The following is a 25,927-nucleotide window of genomic DNA, read 5'->3' as shown; positions in this document are numbered from 1 at the left end:
GATGGATCTGAGGTATTAGTCAGTTAACTTGGATCTGTGGCTGGCTTTGTTGATGTTCATGACGCTGAATGCCTGTTCACACAAATAGGTCGAGCCGAACAAAGAGTAAAGCGCAAATGTGGAGTAATACGCTGCACCTCAACAAAGGTCAATGTGTAGCGGTGTGCTACATGCAGCGCTAAAATTAAGACACGGAGTCGGTAACTGCAGTCGAAGAAAAAAACTTTATTCCAAATCCCCAGCCTCACTTTTAAGCCTCCCTCAACCTGCCCCCCGTGGCGCAGAGGCTCCAAAGCTCTGTGCTCGCAGATCCCTGCAGGCTATCTCCCTTAGCCGGAACGCTGGCTAATTGTGAGCCGGTTCGGATGTGCCAGGAAATGGGTCGCCACAAATGTATATAGAGTGCGTCATCTATTGGGAAAACGCCAGAATTGCGGGGAAAAAACGTTAAGGTTTATTAATATAATTTCATCAAGTTCTGCGGGCCGTAGTTTGCCCATGCCTGGTGTAGGGGAATCGAAGGGATTAGTGTAAGAGAGATGGTAAGGGGAGAATCGGAGCAGTGAGTAGATGCACCATGGTGACTTGGTGAGGAACAGGCTCCAGATTTGGGTGGAGGGATGATGGGTTGGGTGAGTGAGTTGTGGGGGTGTTGTTTACTGAGACACCACGGCCCACAGTGGGTACACAAACATGGCAGTGCTAATTGTTCCACTCGTTTCCCCCTGCCCCCGGTGCTTACACCCTCCTGAATTTCTGTCCCTCTCCTTGTGTTCGCAGGACGAGATTCCAGCGCTGATGACGTCCAGACCACACACGGCTCTGTCCTTCCTTGCTCCAGAGCCCGAGGACTTGGAGGACCTGTATAGTCGGTACAAGGTGAGGGGGAGGGGTTCTGAACCCATTGAGTGGTCTGTGCAAGGTAGGGCTACAGAGAGGGTGGGGTGGGTACTGTTCAGAGGGGCAGAATAGCCTCCCCTGTGCTTGTCTGAGGTGTTGGACCGGGAATTGGATACGGTTTATCCTGATGGGTTTTGACCTCTGCTTCCTTTGTTTCCCAGTCCCTCTAAGCTCCCGTTGGTCAAAGATCATTGTCGTATCATGAAGAAACAGGCCCTTTGGCCCATCGAGTTTTCTGACCAGACCGTGGACACCAATCCTGCTTCATTCTCGCCCCTCCCCAGATTCTGCTCTTCACACACACATTCATTTACAGTGGTTGTTTCACCTTTGGACGAAACCCATCAGGTCAGAGGATCGTTCAGTGCGGAAGCAGCACCTTAAGACCGTGGCACTTCAAATTTATTCTCCAAGGCAGACACACAGAATGAATAAGTGTCATGAAAAAGGGCTTGTTACAATCCTGTGCATAAAAACAATGCAGAGTTCCAGTCTCCGTGTCCCTGGGTCAGACCCACACCGGGAGCACCGTGCCCAGTTCCAGTCTCCGTATCCCTGGGTCAGACCCACGCCGGGAGCACCGTGCACAGTTCCAGTCTCCGTGTCCCTGGGTCAGACCCACACCGGGAGCACAGTGCACAGTTCCAGTCTCATATCCCTGGGTCAGACTCACACCGGGAGCACCGTGCACAGTTCCAGTCTCATATCCCTGGGTCAGACCCACACCGGGAGCACCGTGCACAGTTCTAGTCTCATATCCCTGGGTCAGACCCACACCGGGAGCACCCTGCACAGTTCCAGTCTCCATATCCCTGGGTCAGACCCACACCGGGAGCACCCTGCACGGTTCCAGTCTCCGTATCCCTGGGTCAAACCCACACCGGGAGCACCGTGCACAGTTCCAGTCTCCCTATCCCTGGGTCAGACCCACACCGGGAGCACCGTGCACAGTTCCAGTCTCCGTATCCCTGGGTCAGACCCACACCGGGAGCACCGTGCACGGTTCCAGTCTCCGTATCCCTGGGTCAAACCCACACCGGGAGCACCGTGCACAGTTCCAGTCTCCGTATCCCTGGGTCAGACCCACACCGGGAGCACCCTGCACGGTTCCAGTCTCCGTATCCCTGGGTCAAACTCACACCGGGAGCACCGTGCACAGTTCCAGTCTCCCTATCCCTGGGTCAGACCCACACCGGGAGCACCGTGCACAGTTCCAGTCTCCGTATCCCTGGGTCAGACCCACACCGGGAGCACCGTGCACGGTTCCAGTCTCCGTATCCCTGGGTCAGACTCACACCGGGAGCACCGTGCACAGTTCCAGTCTCCATGTCCCTGGGTCAGACCCACACCGGGAGCACCGTGCACAGTTCCAGTCTCCGTATCCCTGGGTCAGACCCACACCGGGAGCACCGTGCACAGTTCCAGTCTCTGTATCCCTGGGTCAGACCCACACCGGGAGCACCATGCACAGTTCCAGTCACTGTATCCCTGGGTCAGACCCACACCGGGAGCACCATGCACGGTTCCAGTCTCCATATCCCTGGGTCAGACCCACACCGGGAGCACCATGCACGGTTCCAGTCACTGTATCCCTGGGTCAGACCCACACCGGGAGCACCATGCACGGTTCCAGTCACTGTATCCCTGGGTCAGACGCACACCGGGAGCACCATGCACGGTTCCAGTCACTGTATCCCTGGGTCAGACCCACACCGGGAGCAACGTGCGCAGTTCCAGTCTCCATATCCCTGGGTCAGACCCACACCGGGAGCACCGTGCACGGTTCCAGTCTCCGTATCCCTGGGTCAGACCCACGCCGGGAGCACCGTGCACGGTTCCAGTCTCCGTATCCCTGGGTCAGACCCACACCGGGAGCACCGTGCACGGTTCCAGTCTCCGTATCCCTGGGTCAGACCCACACCGGGAGCACCGTACACAGTTCCAGTCTCCGTGTCCCTGGGTCAGACCCACACCGGGAGCACCGTGCACGGTTCCAGTCTCCGTATCCCTGGGTCAGACCCACACCGGGAGCACCGTACACAGTTCCAGTCTCCGTGTCCCTGGGTCAGACCCACACCGGGAGCACCGTGCACAGTTCCAGTCTCCGTATCCCTGGGTCAGACCCACGCCAGGAGCACCGTGCACAGTTCCAGTCTCCGTATCCCTGGGTCAGACCCACACTGGGAGCACCGTGCACAGTCCCAGTCACTGTATCCCTGGGTTAGACCCACACCAGGAGCACCGTGCACAGTTCCAATCACTGTATCCCTGGGTTAGATCCACACCAGGAGCACCGTGCACAGTTCCAGTCTCATATCCCTGGGTCAGACCCACACCGGGAGCACTGTGCACAGTTCCAGTCTCCGTATCCCTGGGTCAGACCCACACCAGGAGCACCGTGCACAGTTCCAGTCTCCCTACCCCTGGGTCAGACCCACTCCGGGAGCACCGTGCGCAGTTCCAGTCTCCATATCCCTGGGTCAGACCCACACCGGGAGCACCGTGCACAGTTCCAGTCTCCATACCCCTGGATCAGACCCACACCGGGAGCACCGTGCACAGTTCCAGTCTCCGTATCCCTGGGTCAGACCCACACCAGGAGCACCGTGCACAGTTCCAGTCTCCCTACCCCTGGGTCAGACCCACTCCGGGAGCACCGTGCGCAGTTCCAGTCTCCATATCCCTGGGTCAGACCCACACCGGGAGCACCGTGCACAGTTCCAGTCTCCATACCCCTGGATCAGACCCACACCGGGAGCACCGTGCACAGTTCCAGTCTCCGTATCCCTGGGTCAGACCCACACCGGGAGCACCGTGCACAGTTCCAGTCTTCGTATCCCTGGGTCAGACCCACACTGGGAGCACCGTGCACAGTTCCAGTCTCCGTACCCCTGGATCAGACCCACGCTGGGAGCACCGTGCACAGTTCCAGTCTCCGTACCCCTGGGTCAGACCCACACTGGGAACATGATGCATTGTTGTAGCTTCTGGATCAAAGTGCATTTAAGAAGCTGTTAGATGCATGAATATAAGATCACAAAACCATAAGCATTCGGCCATTTGGTGCATCGATTTTGCTCCACCATTTCATTATGTCTGATTCATTTCCCTTTGACACCTCATTCTCATGCCTTCTTCCCATCATCTTTTACACCCTGACTAACGAACAACCTCCTTTCACGCCCTGACTAACAAAAAAACTTTCACACCTTGACTGTAGAAGCTTTCAATCTCCGCCTTAAGTACACACAATTACCTGGCCTCCATAGCCGCCCTGCCTCGAGATTTGCCTCCCTCTACTTGGAGAAATTCCTCCTTATCTCTGTTCTAAATGGACTTCCCTCTTAACCTGTGCCCTCTGCTCCTGGACTCCATAGATAGAGTGGAACACCCTCTCCACATCCACTCTATCTCGCCTTTCAACATTTGATAGGTTTCAGTGATGTTCCCCCTTCATTCTCCTAAATTCCAAAGAGTAAAGTCCCAGAGCCATTTAACATTCCACATTCTTTCTGGAATCATTCTCGTGGGCCTCCTCTGAACCCTCCAATGTCAGCACATCCTTTCTTACATAAAGGACCCAAATCTGTGCTTTAATTGCATGATTTTTTTCCTTTTGTGCGTCATGTTGGTTTTTTTTAATTTTTATTTTTTCTTTAATTGTTTTTTACTGGGTCTCTTGCTTTGTGACTACCTGTGAGCATGCAAATCTCAGGTTTGTATAATTTATACATACTTTGGTAATGAAAGTATTTGAATCTTAAAAATTGCTCACAGTACTTCGAGTGAGGCCTAAAACATCATTGCTTTTAAATTCTAGTCATCTTCAAATAAATGCCCGCATTGCATTTGCCTTCCTCGCCACTGACTCAACTTGCAAAAGCCTTTAGGGACTCCTACACGAGGAGTGCATGTCCCATGTCCCTTTGCACCTTGGATTTTTGATTTTAGAAAATAGCCTATGCTTTCATTCCTTCTACCAAAATGTGTGTCCGTACACTTCTCGACACTTTCATCTGCCACTTCATTGCCCATTCTCCCAATCTGTCTAAGTCCTTCTGCAGACTTTCTGCTTCCTCAACACCATCTGCCCCTCCACCTACCTTCATATTGTCCAGAGGGATATGGATCATGTAGAGACAAAAAAGGTTTAATTTGCTATTGAGTTTGGCACATATATTGTGGGATTGAAGAGCCTTCCTATTCTGTACTGGTCTTTATAGAGCGTTATCTTAAATTAGTTACATGTAGGCAAAAATAAATACATTAATCACATCAAAACAAGTATAACATTGAGAAAATGAGAAAAATAAATATAAATGGAGGTAGTGGGAGAGAGACAGTAAGACAATCTGAGAGATAATATTCCAGTTTTTTAGTTTACCTAGAACGAATTTGTGCCGTCATGGAACCTGCTCTAGAAATTGCCTCGAATTTCCCTAGCGCATAGCCCCCTTTTTCTAAGCTCCATATATCAATCTAAGAGGCTCTTAAAATACCCTATTGTATCCCGCTTCCACCACTGGCAGTGCATTCTACGCACCCACCACTCTATGTGTGAAAAACTTGCCCTTGACATCCCCTCGGTACCTGTCTCCAAGCACTTTAAAACCATGCCCCTTCGTGTTAGCCATTTCACTACTGGGAAAAAGCCTCTGGCTCTCCATACGACAATGCCCCTCATCATCTTATATACCTCTATCAGGTCGCCACTCATCCTCCGTTGCTTCTGGGAGAAAAGGCCAAGTTCACTCAACCTATTCTCATAAGGTACACCCTCCAGTCCCAGCAACATACTTATAAATCCCCTCTGTACTCTCTCTGTAGTACTCACATCCACATTTAGTTCAAGAATCCGATGGCAGTGGGGAAGAAGCTGTTGTTAAAACCTTGTGGTGTAGGTCTCCGTGCTTCTGTACCTCCTGCCTGAAAGCAGCATCAATAAGAGGGTATCGCTCAGATAGTACAGGTCCCTGATGTCACCTCCCTATGACGTTGCCTTGTGTAGATGTTGCTCGGTGGTGGGAAGAACCCGTGATGGAATCCGCACTGAACGTCCAACTCCCATTTTAGAGGACCATTTATTGAAGATTCTGTTTTACTATCTTCATTGGATGCTGATGTCTTTGATCTGAGGTTCTGCGGAAATCAAAACTTGTTGCTTTTGAGTGTGTAACACACGTTGTGGGAACAAAACAAGGGAAGCATGGGGTGAGGGTGGGAAGAGACCCGAGTGGCAGGGAACAGGACAAAGACAGATCCAACTGGTCTGGTCTTCGTCCGCCAGGTTGCTTTTTCCATTGAATTTCCATAGGTAATAGTTAACCAATCAGATAGCCCCTTTTCAAGTACTGTGAAAGCCACACTCAAACAATCAGCTGTATATTGAGGATGATAGAAAAATACAAACAGACATACGAAAGTTAAACTACAAGAAAAATAACAGTTCTGCAGTCTAATCCAACAAATCTGATGGTTTGTGGCATTGAGAGGTGTGGATAGGATGGACAGACAAAATTGTTTTCCCACAATGTTGTGATAAACTAATTAAACTAGCAGTTAAATGCACAACTAAACAAATCCCTTTAGCCTACACAATGTCCATATGTCTTCATCTCTGCAGATCATGAGCCTCTGACCCAACTCTGTGGTATCTACCTCACCATAACTCCTGGCAGTGCATTCCAGGCATTTGCCACTTGCTTGGATTAAGAAAAACTCCTTTTCGCACGTGCTCTGTAATCCAGGCAGCATCCTGGTGAACGATGTCAGCATCCATAAGACAGGAGCAGAATATACTATTTGGCCCATTGAAATGCTTCGCCATTCATCATGGCTGATTTATTTTCCCTCACAGCCGCATTCTCCTCCCTTCTCCCTGTAACCTAGGCCCTTACTAATCAAGAATCTACCCTTGATATCTCCTCTAAGCTTTCCTGAAACGGATATCCTCTGATGTCAGCCATCGCCGCCCTGAGAAAAAGTCACTGGCTCTCCAAACTATCTGTGCCTCTCAGAGTCATCAACACCTTTCATCCTTCACTCCAAAGACAAAAGCTTGCTCAATGTTTCCTCAAAGGACATCTCCTGTAATTCACCAGAATATCCTGATGAATTTTGTCTGCACGTTCTCGAAAGCTTCCACATCCTCCTAATAATGCAGTGTTTCCCAACCCGTTGTAGCCCAATTTCCTTCTGAAGCAACTTCATACTTGCCAACACCCCCCCCCCCCCAAGCAATTTCATACTTGCCAACACCCCTTTTAGGCACTATTTACTTTGTGTAAAAACATGAGAAAATTGATTATGCTTGAAATTGTTATTTGTCCTTAAACCTAGCTTACACAGTACCTGTGCGTGTACAGCAGCTTCGATATCAATGTGATCCTTGAGCTTGATAGTTTTTAGCAAGAGTTGAAATATCTGGTTCAAGTTGTGACAGCCTTCGGTCCCCATGCGTAACAATGTCCAAGCATTTTCTGTGAGTATGTGGTTCACTGTGTGGGAGCTTCTAGCAAGATAGGAGGATGGAAACACAATGAAGAACTGTTTGGCTCTTCTCCAAAGACCAGGAAACTTCCTATAACAGTGTCACCACATCCCACAAAAGCCATTTTTTAAAAGCATTTTGGCGGCTTCATCATTCTGAATTTTGATTATTTCTTCTTGCTAGCTCCCTCTTCTTGTAGTTCCACCTTGCAAATAAATGGGTTAATTACTCAGTCCGGAATTTCCCGATCGTTCAAATCCTTAAATTGATTCTGAAAATTTTCTTCAGTGACTGCAGGTGTAAATAAATTACCGCCTGAGAAAGAGAGTGGCACTCTTTCCACGCAGCAGGCCAGGCAGCATCTATAGGAAGAAGTGCAGTCGACGTTTCGGCCCGAAACCCTTCGTCAGGACCTCGGCTCGAAACGTCAACTGTACTTCTTCCTATAGATGCTGCCTGGCCTGGTGCGTTCCACCAGCATTTTGTGTGTGTCACTGCACTTTTTGCCTGGATTAAGTTGTAATTCTCACCTTGCAGTTTCATATTTAGGATGTTCATTTTGTCATACAGATTGCCTAGATATGCCACATCTCCATGTAGAAGTTCAGTCTTGTTTCCCAAGCTCCTGTTGACTTCGAGCAAAAATTCTTGAGCAGTTTTGGGCCCATTACTGTATCTAAGAGAGGATATACTGACATTAGAGAGGGTTCACAGGAGTTTGGGAATGAAAGGCTTATCGTAAGAGGAGCATTTGATGCCTCTGGGCCTGTATGGTGTAATTTGATGAGCTGAATGATCTAATTCTGCTCCTGTGTCTTATCCTTTCGTCGATAAGGTGTTCAAAACTGTTCTCAGTACTTCCCCGTGTAGTCTGAGCAATGCACATCTTTGTTTTAGTGCTCTGGAAGTGAATGCTAACATTACCTTTGTCTTCCTTGCTACTGAGGAAAGCAGCAGTCCCACCATCAGGCATAGACATAGATGTAGAACAGCGCAGCGTAGACACTGGCCCTTCGGCCCACAACCTGGTACTGAACCAGCTAAAAAGTAAACAAATTAGCCACTGGCAGCCATCCGGAAGAGCCTCCCTTTAATCCCTTTTGTCAGTTAGCCAATCTTCTGTCCATGCTAGTGTCTTTCTTGCTTCCTCAACACTACCTGCCCGTCCTCCGTCTAATGTGGAGGGCCACTGCACAGGATCGGGAGAAGCTCCAGGAATTTGTAAACTCAACCATTGTTACAACCCTCCTCACCGTTGCGGATATCTTCAAAAGGCGATGCACACGGGACAGGCCTCCTCATTGCTGCCATCTGGTGGTACAGGAGCCTGAAGGCACACACTCGACCTTTTAAACAGCTTCTTCCCCTCTGCCATCTGGTGGTACAGGAGCCTGAAGGCACACACTCGACCTTTTAAACAGCTTCTTCCCCTCTGCCATCAGATATCTGAATGGACAGTGACCAGGACCTCACTATTTTTCCTTTCCTTTCGCACTGCTTATGTAAATTGTGTATTGCACTGTCCTCCTACTTCAAACAGCAAATCTCAGGACATCTGTCTGTGATGATAAATCTCTCTTTCAAAGACCAAAGTAAATTTAGTGTCAAAGTACATGTATATCACCGTACACAACTCTGAGATTCATTTTCTTGTCATTTACAGTCAAACATAGAAATGCAATGGAATCAATGAAAAACTACACACAAAGACTGACTAACAGCCAATGGGCTGAGGCCTCTGTCGGTCAGGGTTGACCATGGACATTACATCCTAGCTGTCTACATTCACAAGCCTGGGCAGTACGATATGGAGAGCAAGCCGTTGCCCGTGTAGCAAGCTCCCCCTCTCCACGCTTTGATGAGCCCAAAGGAACGGCGGAGACGGATACAGTTTGGTATCAGCGGTGTTGCAGGAATTGTCAGTCAGCGTTAAACTCAATGTACGACTGCCTTAGGGACTCCAGATTTTCCCTCGGGGTTTACTCCCGAAGCCACAAGGCAGCGGAGGTTTGAGTTCAGAGTTTTCCTTCTAGATGAGCTGCCAAACACGGCTGATGAACCCCATCTAGTTTTAGGGCACCAGGAACCCATCTTTGCCCTTTCCCCTTTCCCCATCAATAGAAATGGTTCTGCCGGGCTCAGTAGCTAAGCTCACGTGAAGGCCAGGAGCTGGTCTTGGTTGTCAGAGGCTATTTGATAGGTAGTAGTAGCTTATTCCCATTTCCTCCCCCGGCTATTACAACCTCAGAAACCAACCAATGTGCAAAAGAAGGCAAAGTGAGCAAATACAAAAAAATGTCCAAATAATTTTGATAATTAAGAAATAACTAACTACTACTAAGAACAGGCTGTTGAGTCCTTGAAAGTGAGTTCATTGGTTGCGGAATCGGTTCAGTGCTGAGGTGAGTGAAGTTATCCACCCTGGTTTAGGAGCCTGATGTCGAGGGATAATAACCGTTCCTAAGGCCTCCTGTCTGGTGGTAGTAGCAAGAGGAGGGCCTGGCCTGGATGATGGGGTTGATCTTTGACGATGGATGCCACTTTCCTGCGGTAACCCTCCTTGTAGACGTGCTCATTGGCGGGGAGGGCTTTTCCTGTGATAGATTGGGCTATCCACTACTTTTTGTGGACTTTTCGGCTCATGGGCATTGCTGTTTCCATACCGGGGTGCGATGCAACCAGTCCGGATACTCTCCACTGGGTATCTACAGAAGTCTGTGAAAGTTTGTTATGACATGCTGGATCTGTGTAAGCTTCTAACTGCGTCAAATGTCCTGTGTCCATTCAGAAACTGCAGCAGGAGCTGGAGTTCCTGGAGGTGCAGGAGGAGTACATCAAGGATGAGCAGAAGAACCTGAAGAAGGAGTTCCTCCACGCCCAGGAGGAGGTGAAGCGCATTCAGAGCATCCCGCTGGTCATCGGGCAGTTCCTGGAGGCGGTCGATCAGAACACAGCTATCGTGGGCTCCACCACAGGTGAGGCCCTTCCTCTGCCCGCTGGAGGTTCGAGCAGAGCACACAGTGGTGGGGGAGCCTTCTGGGGTCAGGGAATCTCTGATTGTCCAGCGCCGTCATGTTTTCCAAACCGTTGGGCGTTACCAGAGTCAGGTTTGCTGTCACATCTGTCAGAATTGATAGCTTTGTGGCCTAGTTTTCAGGGTACCTGGATGCACACAGCAGGCAGAAGTCAGCATGCTGTCCTGAAGAAGAAATCTTGTTTGACAAATCTGTTGGAATTCTTTTTGAGGAAATAACAGGCAGGATAGATAAAACGGGAGTCAGTGCATGTTTCTGAAGGCCTTTGTAAAGTACCTTACACAAGGATGCTAAACAAGATAAGAGCTCATCTTCTTACAGGAAGGATACTAGCATGGAGAGAAGATTAGCTGACTGGCTGGAGGCAAAGAGTGGGAATAAAGGGGACCTTTTCTGGTTAGCAGCCGGAGATCAGTGGTGTTCTGTGGGAGGGTTGTTGTCGGAACCACTACTTTTTATATTATAGGTTAATGATCTGGATAATGGAATTGATGGTTTAGTGGCCATGTTTGCAGATGATCTGAAGTTGGGTGGAGAGTCAGGTAGTGTTGAGGAAGCAGGTGTGGGCCGGTTGGTATTAGTTTATTGTCTCATGAAAAGCTTGTCTTGCACACTGTTCATGCATACCAGATCATTACACAGTTCATTGAGGTACACCAAGGGAAAACAAAAGAACAGGTCTTTAAATTCAGAGAAAGAGTGGTCACTGTCTACATCAGTGGGTTGAGAGTAGGATGCATAACGGCTTGGCACATGCCTGCAGAGAGTTGTGGACGCAGCCTCCTCTCTATTGGGATTGTTTATTCTTGCCCCACGGACCAAGAGACAAATACAAGCTTGTTGAAGTTCACGTTTATTGTCTTCAACCGTATACCAAATGAAATAACATTCTCTCTAACAAGTTGTACAACATAAGACAAAGGAGCAGAATTAACACAGAAATGACACATTCTGTGAGTAATATGACCACAAATAAATTAACAAATAATTAGGTGTATTTTCACCTGTATCTTGCGTACGGTTCATACAGATCAGATCATTACATGGTGCATTGAGGTGAAACAAGGTAAAACATTAACAAAATGCAGAATAAAGTGTAACAGCTACAGAAAAAGTGCATTTCAGATTAACGATAAAGTGCAAGATCATAACCAGGTACATTGAGAGGCCGTGTCCATCTTATCATACAAGAGGTCCATTCATAAGTGATAAAGTTGGGAACGTGGGCAAAGTGGCAGGAGGAAAACAGCGCAGGGAAGTGTGTGGTTTGCACTTTGGTAGGAAGAATAAATGTGTGGTCTATTTTCTAAATGGCGAGAGAAACCAGAAATTGGATGTGCAAAGAAACTTGGAAGCATGGGACGTCCTGAAGGTCGTGTCAGCGGTAAGGAAGTTAGTGTTCCTTTCAAGAGGACTAGAATCTCAAAGCATAGGTGTATTAGGCTTCATGGCGTATTAGATCACAGTTGGAGAATTGTTATAAGCTTTGGGCCCCATATCTAAAGAAGGATGTGCTGGTATTGGAGAGGGTCCAGAGGAGGTCACGAGGACAATCCCGGGATGTAAGGGTGAATGTATAAGGAGAGCGTGATGACTTTGGGCTGAACTCAATGGGGATTAGAAGGCTGAAGGGGAATCTCATTGAAGCCTACTGGATCCTGAACGTTCCACATTGAGTGGATATTTCCATCAGCAGGAGAGTGTCAGATCTGAGCATACAGCCTCAGGATAACAGGGTGTAACTTCAGAACTGAGACGAGGAGAAGTTTCTTTAGCCAGAAGGTGGTGAATCTGTGGACCTTGATGGTACAGATGGCCAATTGTTGAAGGCAGAGATTGATAGGTTCCCGACTGGTGAGGGGTCTAAGGGTGATGGGAAGAAGGCGAGAGGGGAAAATAAGTCAGCCATTATTGAATGGTGGAGATGCGATGGACAAATGACCTAATTCTGCTCCTTTATCTTAGGGTCTTGCACACAGAAGCAGTATTAGAGACATGAGAGAAACTTGTACACAATTCAGTGCTGCCCTCTAGTGTTCGCTGGGTGGAAGCCAAGCTGGATTGTAGACAATACCTTTGTCTGCCGAGCGAGAACTGCTTGTTCTTGCTGACAATGCCTGTGTACCACCAACTTGCGGAATGTGTCACTCAGGGATATACGATAGAGATATATAGTGGCTGTTTGTTTACTGCTGTTGTAATTAGATGTGCCCTGTGCTGTGTGTGACTGTTGGTACTGTGTTTTGCTCCTTGACCCCAGAATAATGCTGCTTCGTTGGGCTATATTCATGGATGTTCTTGTATGGGTGAATGACAATTAAACTTGATTAGAAAAAAACTGAAGTCCATTGCAGTACAAAGTGTTGCTGAACTGAGGTAGTGATTAGGGCGTGGGACCTGTTCCTCCTGCCCAGTGGGAGCTGTGAGAAGATGGCACAGTCCAGATGGTGGAAATTTTTGATGATGGATGTTGCTGACTAGAGGCAGCGCCTCCTGGGGATGCTACCGACGGTGGTGAGGGACGTGTCGTGAGGTTTTGGGCTGAGTCCACTACTCTCCGCAGCTTTCTGCGTATGAGACCATGTACTTCCAACAGTACATCCGCAGAAGTTTGGGTGTTCGTTAACAAGCCGAACCTTCTCAGAAAGTAAAGATGCTGAATTGCCTTTCTGTGATTGCATCTATGTGCTGGCCTCAGTTAGGTTACCCGAGATGTTGATGTCCAAGAACTTAAAGTGTGTTTGTGTGTTTATGTATTTATGTATGAGAGCAAGTGTGTCGTGTGTGTGCGAGAGAGATAGAGACTGTGTGTGTAAAGATGCTGGCTTTGCAATGTGTTTATTCTTTGGTATATTTTTGAAAATCTACTTTTGAAGGATAGGATATGGAAGCATTGGAAGGCACAGAAGAGATTTACCAGGATGCTGCCTGGTTTAGAGGGTATGGATTATGATCAGAGATTAAAGGAGCTAGGGCTTCACTCTTTGGAGAGAAGGAGGATGAGAGGAGACATGATAGAGGTGTACAAGATATTAAGAGGAATAGACAGAGTGGACAGCCAGTGCCTCTTCCCCAGGGCACCACTGATCAGTACAAGAGGACATGGCTTTAAGGTAAGGGGAGGGAAGTTCAAGGGGGATATTAGAGGAAGGTTCTTTACTCTGAGTGGTTGGTGCGTGGAATGCACTGCCCGAGTCAGAGATGGAGGCAGATACACTAGTAAAATTTAAGAGATGACGAGACAGGTATATGGAGGAATTTAAGGTGGACGGTTATGTGGGAGGCAGGGTTTAAGGGTCAGCACAACATTGTGGGCCGAATGACCTGTACTATTCTATGTTCTAAAGATAAAGGTCGTCACTGTAGTGTTGTGGCTAGCACAATGTTTTACAGTGCCAATGATCACAGATTGGAGTTTGCTGCCTGTAAGGAGTTTGAACACTCTCCCGGTGATCTTGTGGGTTTCCTCTGGGTGCTCCAGTTTCCAGTGACGTACAGGTTAGGATTACTGAGCTGGCATACTGCGTTGCCCCAGAAGCGTGGCAACTCTTGTTGGCAACCCCCAGTACAATCCATACTAATTTGATATGATACATTTTACTATATGTTTCAATGTACATGTGACAAATAAAGCTAATGTTTTCTTTAATAAAATCCTCTGCTGCCACCTTCAAGGGTACTTGAGCTTTGAGGGTGCTGGGGAACAGAGGGACCCTGCCGTTCATTCTGACTGATGCCAGTGTTTGCAGAGATGGATGTGTCACTGCCTGAACTAGGTCACATATCCTTTCAGGATTTGGGAACTTACTGTGCTGCCATGGGAGAGATGTCAGAAGCCACAGAACAAAGGGACACAGTGAAGGAAATAGATGTAATCTACTCCTGGCAAAAGATCTGACATGTGACCACAAGAAACTGCAGATTTGTGGACACAGCTCAGCTCATCTTGGAAGTGAGCCTCCCCTTCATAGACTCCAGCTGCATTTCTTGCTGCCTCAGCGAAGCAGCTTGCCTGATCAAAGTCTGCCTTTACGCCGGACAGTCTCGCTTCTCCCTCTCCCTTTGGGCAGAAGATACAAAAGTCTGAAAGCATGTACCACTGTGCTCAAGGCCACTCTCCTTCCCTTCCAGTGCTGTTGAAGGGTCTCAGCATGAACTGTTGACTGTTTATTCCCCTCCACAGATGCTGCCTGACTTGTTGCGTTCCTCCAGCACTCTATGTGTTGCTCAAGGTTTCCAGCATCTGCAGAATCTTGTGTCAAGGACAGCTTCTACGTCATTGTGAATGATCTCCCACTGATTCTACCTCAGAAATCTGTCTCATCTTGTCCCTTGTACCTTATTGTCTGCCTGCACTGCACTTTCTCTGTAAATGCGACACTTTATTCTGCATGCCGATGCTGGTTTCTCTCAATGCACTGTTGTAATGAATTGATGTGTATGAACAATACACAGGGCAGATTGTCATTGTACCTTGGTATGTACAGCCTGCACTGGGGTACAGTATTATTATATGATGCATGTAACACTAGTCAAAGCTATGTATGTGCTGAAATACATTGAGAGGTTGGCCATGGCTGGAATTAACTGCTGCCAAAGCACAGACCTGGACCCTTACAATTTGCCTACCGCTGCATTAGGTCTACAGACAAAATCTCTCCACTTGCTTCTGGAGCACTAGGGTAACAGCAACACCTACACCATACTGCTATTTATTGATTCTAGCTCGGCGTTCAACATCATCTCCCTTTCAGTATTAAAAAGCTTCAAAACCCTGGGACTCTGCATTATTGACTTCCTCATTGCAAGATCAGTCAGTGTGGATTGGAAATAACATCTCGCGGCCAATTACCACCGACTTACCTCAGGAATGCATGCTTAGCCCACTGCTCTGGTGTTTCTACACTCCTGACTATGTGGTAAGGCACAGCTTAAGTGCCATCTATAAATTCACCAGTGACTGTCATATTGTTGGAAGAATCTTGGATGACAATGAAGAGCATACAGGACTGAGGTGGATCAGCTGGTTGAGTGGTGTTGCAATAATAACCTTGTACTCAACATCTGTAGTACCAAAGACCTTATTGTGGACTTCAGGAAGGGGAAGATGAGGGAGCACACACTAGTTTTCATTAGAGGTTCAGTAGTGGAAAGGTTGAGCAGCTTCAAGTTCCTGGATGTCAGCATCTCGAAAAATATATCATGGGTCCACTATGTTGTTGCATTCATGAAGGCACCCCAGCGGCTCTGTCGTGAGGAGTTTGAAGATATCCGGTGCTCACCAAAGACCCTGGCAAATTTGTGTAGACTTACAGTGGAGAGAGCATCATTGCAGCACTCAGTCAGTTACTGAGGCTCCAGTGCACAGGATTGTGAGGGGCTGTAGAGGGATGTACACTCAGCCAGTTACTGTCAGTTACTGAGGCTCCAGTGCACAGGATTGTGAGGGGCTGTAGGGGGATGTGCACTCAGTCAGTTACTGAGGCTCCAGTGCACAGGATTGTGAGGGGCTGTAGAGGGACGTGCACTCAGCCAGTTACTGTCAGTTACTGAGGCTCCAGTGCACAGGATTGTGAGGGACTGTAGGGGGACGTGCACTCAGCCAGTTACTGTCAGTTACTGAGGCTCCAGTGCACAGGATTGTGAGGGACTGTAGGGGGATGTGCACTCAGCCAGTTACTGTCAGTTACTGAGGCTCCAGTGCACAGGATTGTGAGGGGCTGTAGAGGGACGTGCACTCAGCCAGTTACTGTCAGTTACTGAGGCTCCAGTGCACAGGATTGTGAGGGGCTGTAGGGGGATGTGCACTCAGTCAGTTACTGTCAGTTACTGAGGCTCCAGTGCACAGGATTGTGAGGGACTGTAGGGGGACGTGCACTCAGCCAGTTACTGTCAGTTACTGAGGCTCCAGTGCACAGGATTGTGAGGGACTGTAGGGGGACGTGCACTCAGCCAGTTACTGTCAGTTACTGAGGCTCCAGTGCACAGGATTGTGAGGGACTGTAGGGGGATGTGCACTCAGCCAGCTCCATCACGGGCTCAAGCCTCATCGGCATCAAGGACATTTTCATGAGGTGGTTCCTCAAGAAGCTCACCTAAGGACCCTCACCATCTCCTCATTACGGGATCAGACAGAAGGTAGCCTGAAGATGCACAGTCAGTGTTTTAGAAACTGCTTCCTCCCCTCCATACACGGTCTACAAACACTCATTATTTGCTCTCATTTTGTCTAACTTTAAGTTAGCATAAGAAATATAAAATATACTATTTAATTATAAAATATAACATATACAGTGCAATACATATAATATACTATTATGTATTGCACTGTACCACTGCTTCAAAACAAGAAATTTCACAACCTATGTCAGTGATAATGAACCTGATTCTGATTGAGAGATAAATCTGCCTCTGATTCTGGTGTGTGTTGTGGTGAGAGTTTCCTGCTGTAACCTCTCTTCCTGTCCCTCTCGCAGGCTCCAACTACTACGTGCGGATCCTCAGCACCATTGACCGGGAGCTGCTGAAGCCCAATGCCTCGGTGGCCCTGCACAAGCACAGCAATGCCCTGGTCGACGTTCTGCCTCCCGAAGCTGACAGCAGCATCATGATGCTCACCTCAGGTGGGTTGCAAAGAAGGGGATGGCTTTGCCGGGGACTGGGACTCCTCTTCCCATGGCTGGATGGTGGATGCTTCCCTTTGGCCCGAGGCGCTGTGCTGACTCGTCCGGGCTCATCCCCTGTCCCAGTATTTGCTGTGGAAGCACTGTTCCCCGATCGATTCAAGTGCTGGTTGGGAGGGAGGGGGTGAGGGAAGGAGGGGGAATTGGGAGACTACAGGTAGTCCCCGAGTTACGAATGCCCAACTTACGGACAACTCGTACTTACGAACCGAGGAAGAAGAATGCTGTCCGCCATTTTAAGTCAGATCGCGACGCCATCTGCCATTTTAAGTCGTTGCCATTGACACTGTGTTGCGTGTTTAACGCACAGATCCCCCCCGCCCCCCCCCCCCCCCCCGTTCCGGTCAGCTGGTGGCGCAGTGAGATCAGCGCCGGGCTGGAGAACGGAGGTTCGCGAGTTCGATCCAGTGAGAGACCGCTCCCGTGCCAGTTTGATGTGGATCCAGTGACTCCCGTACCATTTGTGCCGGGTTGATATCAAGCTTGGAACTCGACCTCGTAAAAAAAAAACACTGCCACGTCTCATTTAAATTCCCATGCAAAATATTGCGGAGATCAAATACCCAAACCCAGCACAGCCCCCACTTGTCCCATTTAACCTGCCTCAGTGCAGTGGTCCTCGGGAGCCGGCGGAGCTCGGGACCCACCGCCCGCAGTGTTTTTGTTCCATTGACGGGAAGCGATCACGATTGAAAATAAAGTGGAAATAATAAAGCGTTTGGAAAGAGGTGAAACGTCATCGGTCAGTGGAAGAGTGTTCGGCTACATCGGTCAACAATTGGAACAATTTTAAAGGATAAAGTGAGAATAATGGAGCATTTGAAAGACCCTGCCCCGATGAAAGCTACAATTATTACTTAGCAACGCAGTGGTTTAATTATTGGAATCCATACGTTTCTTAAGTGTTTTATATGCATGGAAAGGTAAAATTATACTATATACTAAGACAAACGTTTGACTGATGCTAAATAACACCGGATGTACTTGCTCCGACTTACGTACAAATCTGACTAAAAGTTCGACTCAGGAACAGAACTCGTACATAACCCAAGGACTGCCTGTAGGGCAGAGAGGAAATGTGTGGGGGAAGAGAGTGGGGAGTGCATGAGAGAGAGAGTAGATGCTTTTCCACTGTGGTGATGATCTTGCTTCCACTGCTCTCTCCAGCTGTATAATCAGATACTCACTCCTCCCAGGGCGAAGAAGATCTCCCACCAGATCCCTTCTAAATCACTTTCTCCTTACCCGAAACCTAGAGCCATTGAGTCACACAGCACCCATGACAGGCCTTCTACCCAACTGGTGCATGCCAACCAAGGTGTTATACTCGAGTCCCTTCCCTCAAACCCTTCTTATTCAAACACCGTAACTGTGCCATCTCTGTCGCTTCTTGTGGCAGTTCATTCCGTGTACCCACCATACTATGAGTGAAAAGCTGCCCCTTTGAATCTTTCTGCTCTGACCTTAAACCAGTGTCCTCTAGTTTTAGACTCCCCTGTGCTGAGGAAATAGACTGTGACCGTCCACCTTATCTACACCCCTTGTGGTTTTATATTCCTATGTCAGTCATCACCCCTCAGCCTCCTTTGGTCCAGGGAAACAGTCCCAGCCCGTCCATTCTGTGTCCTCTCCATTATCAGGCATAGCTCTCCATTTCTCTATCATCCATGTGTCTATCTAAGAACCTCTTAATGTCCTTAATGCCTCGACCATCACCCCCGACAGTGTTCCATGAACCCGTCACTTACTGTGTGAAACAACCTACCTCTGATATCCCCCCTGTACTTTCCTCCAGTCACCTTAAATGCATGTCCTCTCGTATTAGCCATTCCTGCTCTGGGAGAAAGCTCTCCAGCTATCCACTCTATCTACATCTCTTCTTACATAGCTTTTTCAAGTCATCTCTCATCCTCCTCCTCTTCAAAGAAAAAAGCTCTGTCTCACTCAACCTTTCCTCATAATACATGCTCTCTAATCCTGGTAAATCTTGTCTGTGCCCTCTGAATCTTCCACATCCTTCCAGATGGGATAATCTTTCTTGGAAGGGAGCAGTTAAAGGGAGATTGAATTGAGGTATTTTGGAAGCAGGAAGGGGTTTTCTGAAATTCGGGTGACATCATTTCCCATGGTCAGAGATTGAATGGGATGGACTTGAAGAGCTACAGGGAAGAGCAGAAATGGTTCCTTGTGACAAGTTATTGCTATCCTTCTGCTGTCTAGAATGGGATGCATTCGCAAGCAGGTCCCACAGCAGCTTCTGAAAAGTGGGGAGGAGATATGGGAAATGAGGGAGATCGCAGAGAAATGACCCAGGATACCATTTAGGGCTGAGTCACAGAGCTGGGGTGAGATTGTGTGGTTGGAGCAGAGTGCTTCCTGACTGCATCAGCAGATGGCGCTCTTGATGCAGGGATGTGTAGATTGACACAGAACTCCATTCCTGGGGCCATAGAAGCTCCCAGGCAGGGCTATTTCTGGGACTGTGTGGCTCCCAAGCAGAGCTCTGTTCCTAAGACTATATAGGTCACGTGCAGAGCTAGGTTCCTGGGGCTGTGTGGGCTTCCGGGCAGAGCTCTGTTCACAGGACTATGTGGGTCACATGCAGAGCTCTGTCCCTGGACTGTGTGGGGCAACAGGCAGAGTTGCAGTCTGGAGCTGTGTGGGACCTCAGATGAAGCTCTGTACATGGGGCCACCGGCAGAGTTCTGTGCCCAGACTGACTTATCATTGCTCCCACAGATCAGAAGCCGGATGTCCTCTATTCGGACATTGGAGGGATGGACATCCAGAAGCAGGAGGTGAGGGAAGCTGTTGAGCTCCCCCTCACTCATTTCGAGCTCTACAAGCAGGTGAGTGCAGCCCAGATAATAATCGGCAGCCTAGATCAGACCTCCGCACTGGAACAGACACTCGGACCAGTGGCGTGCCTCTGGATTGAAATGCCTGGCCCACTGTCCCTTCTTCGGTAAAGAACGTCCTGTCTCTGACCAGACTCCACTGGTGCAACATACCAGTTCCCAACCAGAGACTCCACTCGGGAATGGCCTGTGCTCCTCTTGCCCAATTCCATCTGCGGGCACTCACTTTACCCCTTTCCATCTGCCCACCCCTGTTTCACGCCCCCCGACTGTCCCCTCTGCCAAAAACCCCTGCCCCCCCTCTTGTCCGCAAGTGCCTCCCCTCGCCCCTGTCCCCTCCACAAGCAATTCCCTCCTCTCGTCCAGACCCCCCCCAACCCCCACCCCTGTGTACCACCTTCTGACCTGTTCTCTGTGTCCATAGATCGGAATTGACCCTCCACGGGGGGTCCTGATGTACGGCCCTCCTGGTTGTGGGAAGACCATGTTGGCCAAGGCTGTCGCCCACCACACCACAGGTAAGGCAGAGACCAGCTATCGGAGCACTGGGACCGGGAGAGGCAGCGTGAACAATACCCCCTAGTGAAGATCAGACACCTCCCCTCCTCACCCCCTCCTCACTGTAGGGCACTGGGGTGTGTTACAGAGCAGAGAGACCATGCTGAATAGAAGCACAACTCCCTGAAAGTGTTGACACAGGTAGACAGGGTGGTGGTGAAAGTGTTGACACAGGTAGACAGGGTGGTGGTGAAAGTGTTGACACAGGTAGACAGGGTGGTGGTGAAAGTGTTGACACAGGTAGACAGGGTGGTGGTGAAAGTGTTTGACACACTGGCCTTCATCAGTCAGGGCACTGAGTACAGGAGGTGGGACGTTTATATTACAGCTGTACAGGAAGTCAGTGAGACCACACTTGGTGAACTGTGTACAGTTCTGGGTGCCCAGCTACAGGAAGGATGTCTTTAAGCTGGAGAGGATGCAGGAAAGATTCACAAGGAAATTCCTTAGAGATTTTTTATTGAATAATCTGGGGAATAATCAGATAAGATGGATAATCACAGTCTGAAAGAGGAATTGCGGGAAGCTTTTCATACAGACGGTGGTCTGAATATGGAACGAGCTGCCAGAGGAAGCAGTTGAGGCAGCTACATTAACAACTTTTAAAAGGCATTTGGACAGGGACCAGGATAGGGTTAGAGCAGCGGTTACTAAACTTTTTTATGCTATGGATCCTCTACCATTAACTGAGGGATCTGAGGATCCCAGGTTGGGAACTCCTGATTTACAGGAATATGGCCAAGTGTGGATTGGTTGGGATGGGAATCTGGGTCAGTGTGGACTGATTAGGATTGGAATCTGGGTCAGTGTGGACTGTTGGGACGGGAATCTGGGTCAGTGTGGACTGTTGGGACGGGAATCTGGGACAGTGTGAACTGATTAGGATTGGAATCTGGGTCAGTGTGGACTGTTGGGACGGGAATCTGGGACAGTGTGAACGGTTGGGATGGAAATCTTGGACAGTGTGGTTGGGATTGGAATCTGGGACAGTGTGGACTGTTGGGATGGAAATCTGGGACAGTGTGGACTGTTGGGATGGGAATCTGGGACAGTGTGAACTGTTGGGATGGGAATCTCAGACAATGTGTTTGGGAGTGGAATCTGGGACAGTGTGGACTGTTGGGATGGGAATCTCGGACAGTGTGTTTGGGAGTGGAATCTGGGACAGTGGACTGTTGGGATGGGAATCTGGGACATTGTGGACATTGGGATTAGAGTCTTGGACAGTGGACTGTTGGGATGGGAATCTGGGACAGTGTGGATTGGGATTGGAATCTCGGACAGTGTGGACTGATTGGGATCGGAATCTCGGACAGTGTGGACTGATTGGGATCGGAATCTCGGACAGTGTGGACTGGGATTAGAATCTCGGACAGTGTGGACTGATTGGGATTGGAATTTCGGACAGTGTGGACTGATTGGGATTAGAATCTCGGACAGTGTGGACTGATTGGGATTAGAATCTCGGACAGTGTGGACTGATTGGGATCGGAATCTCGGACAGTGTGGACTGGGATTAGAATCTCGGACAGTGTGGACTGATTGGGATTGGAATTTCGGACAGTGTGGACTGATTGGGATTAGAATCTCGGACAGTGTGGTTGGGATTGGAATCTGGGAGTTCGGACTGTTGGGATGGGAATCTCGGACAATGTGTTTGGGAGTGGAATCTGGGACAGTGTGGACTGTTGGGATGGGAATCTCGGACAATGTGTTTGGGAGTGGAATCTGGGACAGTGTGGACTGTTGGGATGGGAATCTCGGACAGTGTGTTTGGGAGTGGAATCTGGGACAGTGGACTGCTGGGATGGGAATCTGGGACAGTGTGGACTGTTGGGATGGGAATCTGGGACAGTGTGAACTGTTGGGATGGAAATCTTGGACAGTGTGGTTGGGATGGGAATCTGGGACAGTGTGGACTGTTGGGATGGAAATCTTGGACAGTGTGGTTGGGATGGGAATCTGGGACAGTGTGGACTGTTGGGATGGGAATCTGGGACAGTGTGGACTGTTGGGATGGGAATCTTGGACAGTGTGGTTGGGGTGGGAGTCTTGGACAGTGTGGTTGGGATGGGAATCTCGGACAATGTGTTTGGGAGTGGAATCTGGGACAGTGTGGACTGTTGGGATGGGAATCTCGGACAGTGAGTTTGGGAGTGGAATCTGGGACAGTGGACTGTTGGGATGGAAATCTTGGACAGTGTGGTTGGGGTGGGAGTCTTGGACAGTGTGGTTGGGATGGGAATCTCGGACAATGTGTTTGGGAGTGGAATCTGGGACAGTGTGGACTGTTGGGATGGGAATCTCGGACAGTGAGTTTGGGAGTGGAATCTGGGACAGTGGACTGTTGGGATGGGAATCTGGGACAGTGTGGATTGGGATTGGAATCTCGGACAGTGTGGACTGATTGGGATTGGAATCTCGGACAGTGTGGACTGATTGGGATCGGAATCTTGGACAGTGTGGACTGATTGGGATTGGAATCTCGGACAGTGTGATTGGGATTGGAATCTGGGAGTTTGGACTGTTGGGATGGGAATCTCGGACAGTGTGTTTGGGAGTGGAATCTGGGACAGTGTGGACTGATTGGGATTGGAATCTCGGACAGTGTGATTGGGATTGGAATCTGGTAGTTTGGACTGTTGGGATGGGAATCTCGGACAGTGTGTTTGGGAGTGGAATCTGGGACAGTGTGGACTGATTGGGATTGGAATCTCGGACAGTGTGGACTGATTGGGATTGGAATCTCGGACAGTGTGGACTGTTGGGATGGGAATCTCGGACAGTGTGGACTGATTGGGATCGGAATCTCGGACAGTGTGGACTGATTGGGATTAGAATCTTGGACAGTGTGGACTGATTGGGATTGGAATCTCGGACAGTGTGGACTGATTGGGATTGGAATCTCGGACAGTGTGGACTGATTGGGATTGGAATCTCAGACAGTGTGGACTGATTGGGATTGGAATCTCAGACAGTGTGGACTGATTGGGATTGGAATCTCGGACAGTGTGGACTGATTGGGATTGGAATCTCGGACAGTGTGGACTGATTGGGATTGGAATCTCGGACAGTGTGGACTGGTTGGGATTAGAATCTCGGACAGTGTGGACTGATTGGGATTGGAATCTCGGACAGTGTGGACTGATTGGGATTGGAATCTCGGACAGTGTGGACTGATTGGGATTGGAATCTCGGACAGTGTGGACTGATTGGGATTGGAATCTCGGACAGTGTGGACTGGTTGGGATGGTAATCTGGGTCGGTGTGGACTGGTTGGGATGGGAATATTGGACAGTCTGGACCGGTTGGGATTTGAATCTGGGTCAGTGTGGACTGATTGGGCCAAAGGACGTATTTCCAAGCTGAGAGACTCCATGACGTGTCTGTGAGTACTGCCCTGACCTCCTGCCTGTTCCTAGCCATACCCCATAATCTCTGTCTTCTCTTCTCCCTTCCTCTCCCCCGTCAGCCGCCTTCATCCGCGTGGTGGGCTCCGAGTTTGTCCAGAAGTACCTGGGTGAAGGTCCCAGGATGGTCCGGGACGTGTTCCGGCTGGCCAAAGAGAACGCGCCTGCCATCATCTTCATTGACGAGATCGACGCTATTGCCACCAAACGCTTCGATGCACAGACGGGAGGTAAGTTAACTGCTCCCATGTCATCTCCATCCCTGCCTTTTCCCTTTCCCACATCTTGGTGCTTTTAACAGGCTGTCTATGCAGAGTGGCCCAGTGCCATTGAGAGTAGAGCCACTTCCACCCAGGTTCAGCCTTCTGGCTCTGTGTGTGTGCTCTTCCTTCGACCTTGGGCTTCCCCCGTGAGCTCTGTGCTTTTCTCCCACGTCCCCAGAATAAGATGTCCAAGTTGTGCGGGTTAGTCTTGGTAATTTCACCCCCCCCCCCGCCCACACGTGCGGGCAGGTGTGTCGGAGGCCGCCCTTCTTTCTTTCTTTCTAAATCTTTTTATTAATATTAATAATATGGACAGAATACAGATGATATATTGATAAAGAAATTACCAACATACACATTCCATTACATATGAAAAAAAAACATACATAATAGTTACAATATAAATGAGTTTACCAAGACATAAGCCATAAGATATATGTATGGACATAGTAAATCTAAATATTTCATAATGTATAATATAAAAAAACAGAAAAAAGAAAGAAAAAAAACAAAAAAAAATTTATATAATGCAGAACTAACTAATCTAATCTAATAACTATAGCTAATAAGTAATATAAAAGAAAAAAAAACAAACAAAAGAGAAGGAAAAAAAAAGTGGGCTGTTTATAATATCTCACAAAAATAAGTATTCATCAATGCCGTCACTTCCGGTCCTCTCAAAATACATAAGCTAAAAGCTGGGAAATCAAATGTACTTGGCAAAGGGTCATATTACATCATATGAAAATGTTGAATAAATGGTCTCCATAACTTTTCAAATTTAATAGAAGTCTCAAAAGTACCACTTCTAATTTTTTCTAAATTTAAACATAACATAGTTTGGGAGAACCGCCCTTCTAACCTACCTTCTGTTTACCAGCGGACAGGGAGGTGCAGAGGATCCTGCTGGAGCTTCTCAACCAGATGGATGGCTTCGACCAGAACGTCAATGTGAAGGTATGTGCTTCCTGGGAGCTCACAGCTGCAACTGTGACAGGGTTTCCTTTACAATCCCACTGAGCCTTCCAGCCCATCCGTGGTCACCGTGTTCCCCACCCCCATAAATAATCCCAATCTCCTGTGTTCACCCCTTATCCATGTACCTGACCAACTGCTTCTTGAATGAAACTATTGTACCTGCCTCAGACGCTTCCTCTGGAGGCTTATTCTGTGTGAAGTTGCCCCTCAGGTCCTTTGGAAGCCTTTCCCATCTCACCCTCCGATGATGTCTGCCACTGTTTTGGGCTCCCCTAGCCTGGGGATTAGAAGGAGGAGGAGGTTAACTTTATTTGTCACATTTCTCTCATTTTCTGTGTTCCAGGAAGGAAAGACACAGCTTGGCCAACCTCTCCCTGTAACTCAGGCCTTCCAGTTCTGTGGCAATATCTACATAAATTTTACCTGCACTCTTCCTGGTTTAGCTGGGGTTGCCTCACCCATGACTGATACGGCTGCACTCACTCCTTTTGTCACAAACTTAAACGTGTGTCACAGGCAAAACTTCACAGGTCAAGTTTATTGTCACCTACACGTCTATGTCTGCGCAGGCGCAATGCAAAACTTCCCTGCAGCAGCTTTGTGGGCACAGAGCACCAGAGACCCAACATTCACAGGGGAAACATACTAAACACAAATTGCACACAATTTTCACTAGTGAGCGTGCTGCCAGGGGTCGTGGTAGAGGCAGATCCGTGGGGCATTTCAGAGTCTCTCAGATAGGCACATGGATG

The 25,927-nt window shown here is 48.7% G+C and overlaps 2 protein-coding genes across 3 annotated transcripts in view; one reads left to right on the top strand and one right to left on the bottom strand.

Annotated features, from left to right (window-relative positions):
- psmc4 (proteasome 26S subunit, ATPase 4) overlaps nucleotides 1–25,927 on the top strand; it is a 33,657-nt gene that overhangs the window by 2,342 nt on the left and 5,388 nt on the right. For both annotated transcript variants that reach the window (XM_059957374.1, XM_059957373.1), the window contains exons 2-8: nucleotides 781–879; nucleotides 10,179–10,365; nucleotides 16,902–17,048; nucleotides 19,848–19,957; nucleotides 20,391–20,484; nucleotides 23,997–24,164; nucleotides 25,078–25,154. In XM_059957374.1, coding sequence (XP_059813357.1) covers nucleotides 799–879; nucleotides 10,179–10,365; nucleotides 16,902–17,048; nucleotides 19,848–19,957; nucleotides 20,391–20,484; nucleotides 23,997–24,164; nucleotides 25,078–25,154 — 864 coding nt within the window. In that variant the 5' untranslated portion in view covers nucleotides 781–798. The remainder of the gene's footprint in view (nucleotides 1–780; nucleotides 880–10,178; nucleotides 10,366–16,901; nucleotides 17,049–19,847; nucleotides 19,958–20,390; nucleotides 20,485–23,996; nucleotides 24,165–25,077; nucleotides 25,155–25,927) is intronic.
- LOC132385365 (uncharacterized) lies at nucleotides 21,553–23,957 on the bottom strand. Its single transcript, XM_059957405.1, has 3 exons — nucleotides 23,948–23,957; nucleotides 22,036–23,091; nucleotides 21,553–21,970 (listed from the first exon to the last, which is right to left on the bottom strand). The coding sequence occupies exons 1-3, from the start codon at nucleotides 23,955–23,957 to the stop codon at nucleotides 21,885–21,887; spliced, it is 1,152 nt and encodes a 383-aa protein (XP_059813388.1). The 3' UTR covers nucleotides 21,553–21,884.

The sequence above is a fragment of the Hypanus sabinus genome, assembly GCF_030144855.1.
Source record: "Hypanus sabinus isolate sHypSab1 chromosome 1 unlocalized genomic scaffold, sHypSab1.hap1 SUPER_1_unloc_1, whole genome shotgun sequence".
Lineage (NCBI taxonomy): Eukaryota > Metazoa > Chordata > Chondrichthyes > Myliobatiformes > Dasyatidae > Hypanus > Hypanus sabinus.
The sequence above is the reverse complement of the archived record's forward strand: the minus strand, read 5'-3'. Positions and strand labels throughout refer to the sequence as shown.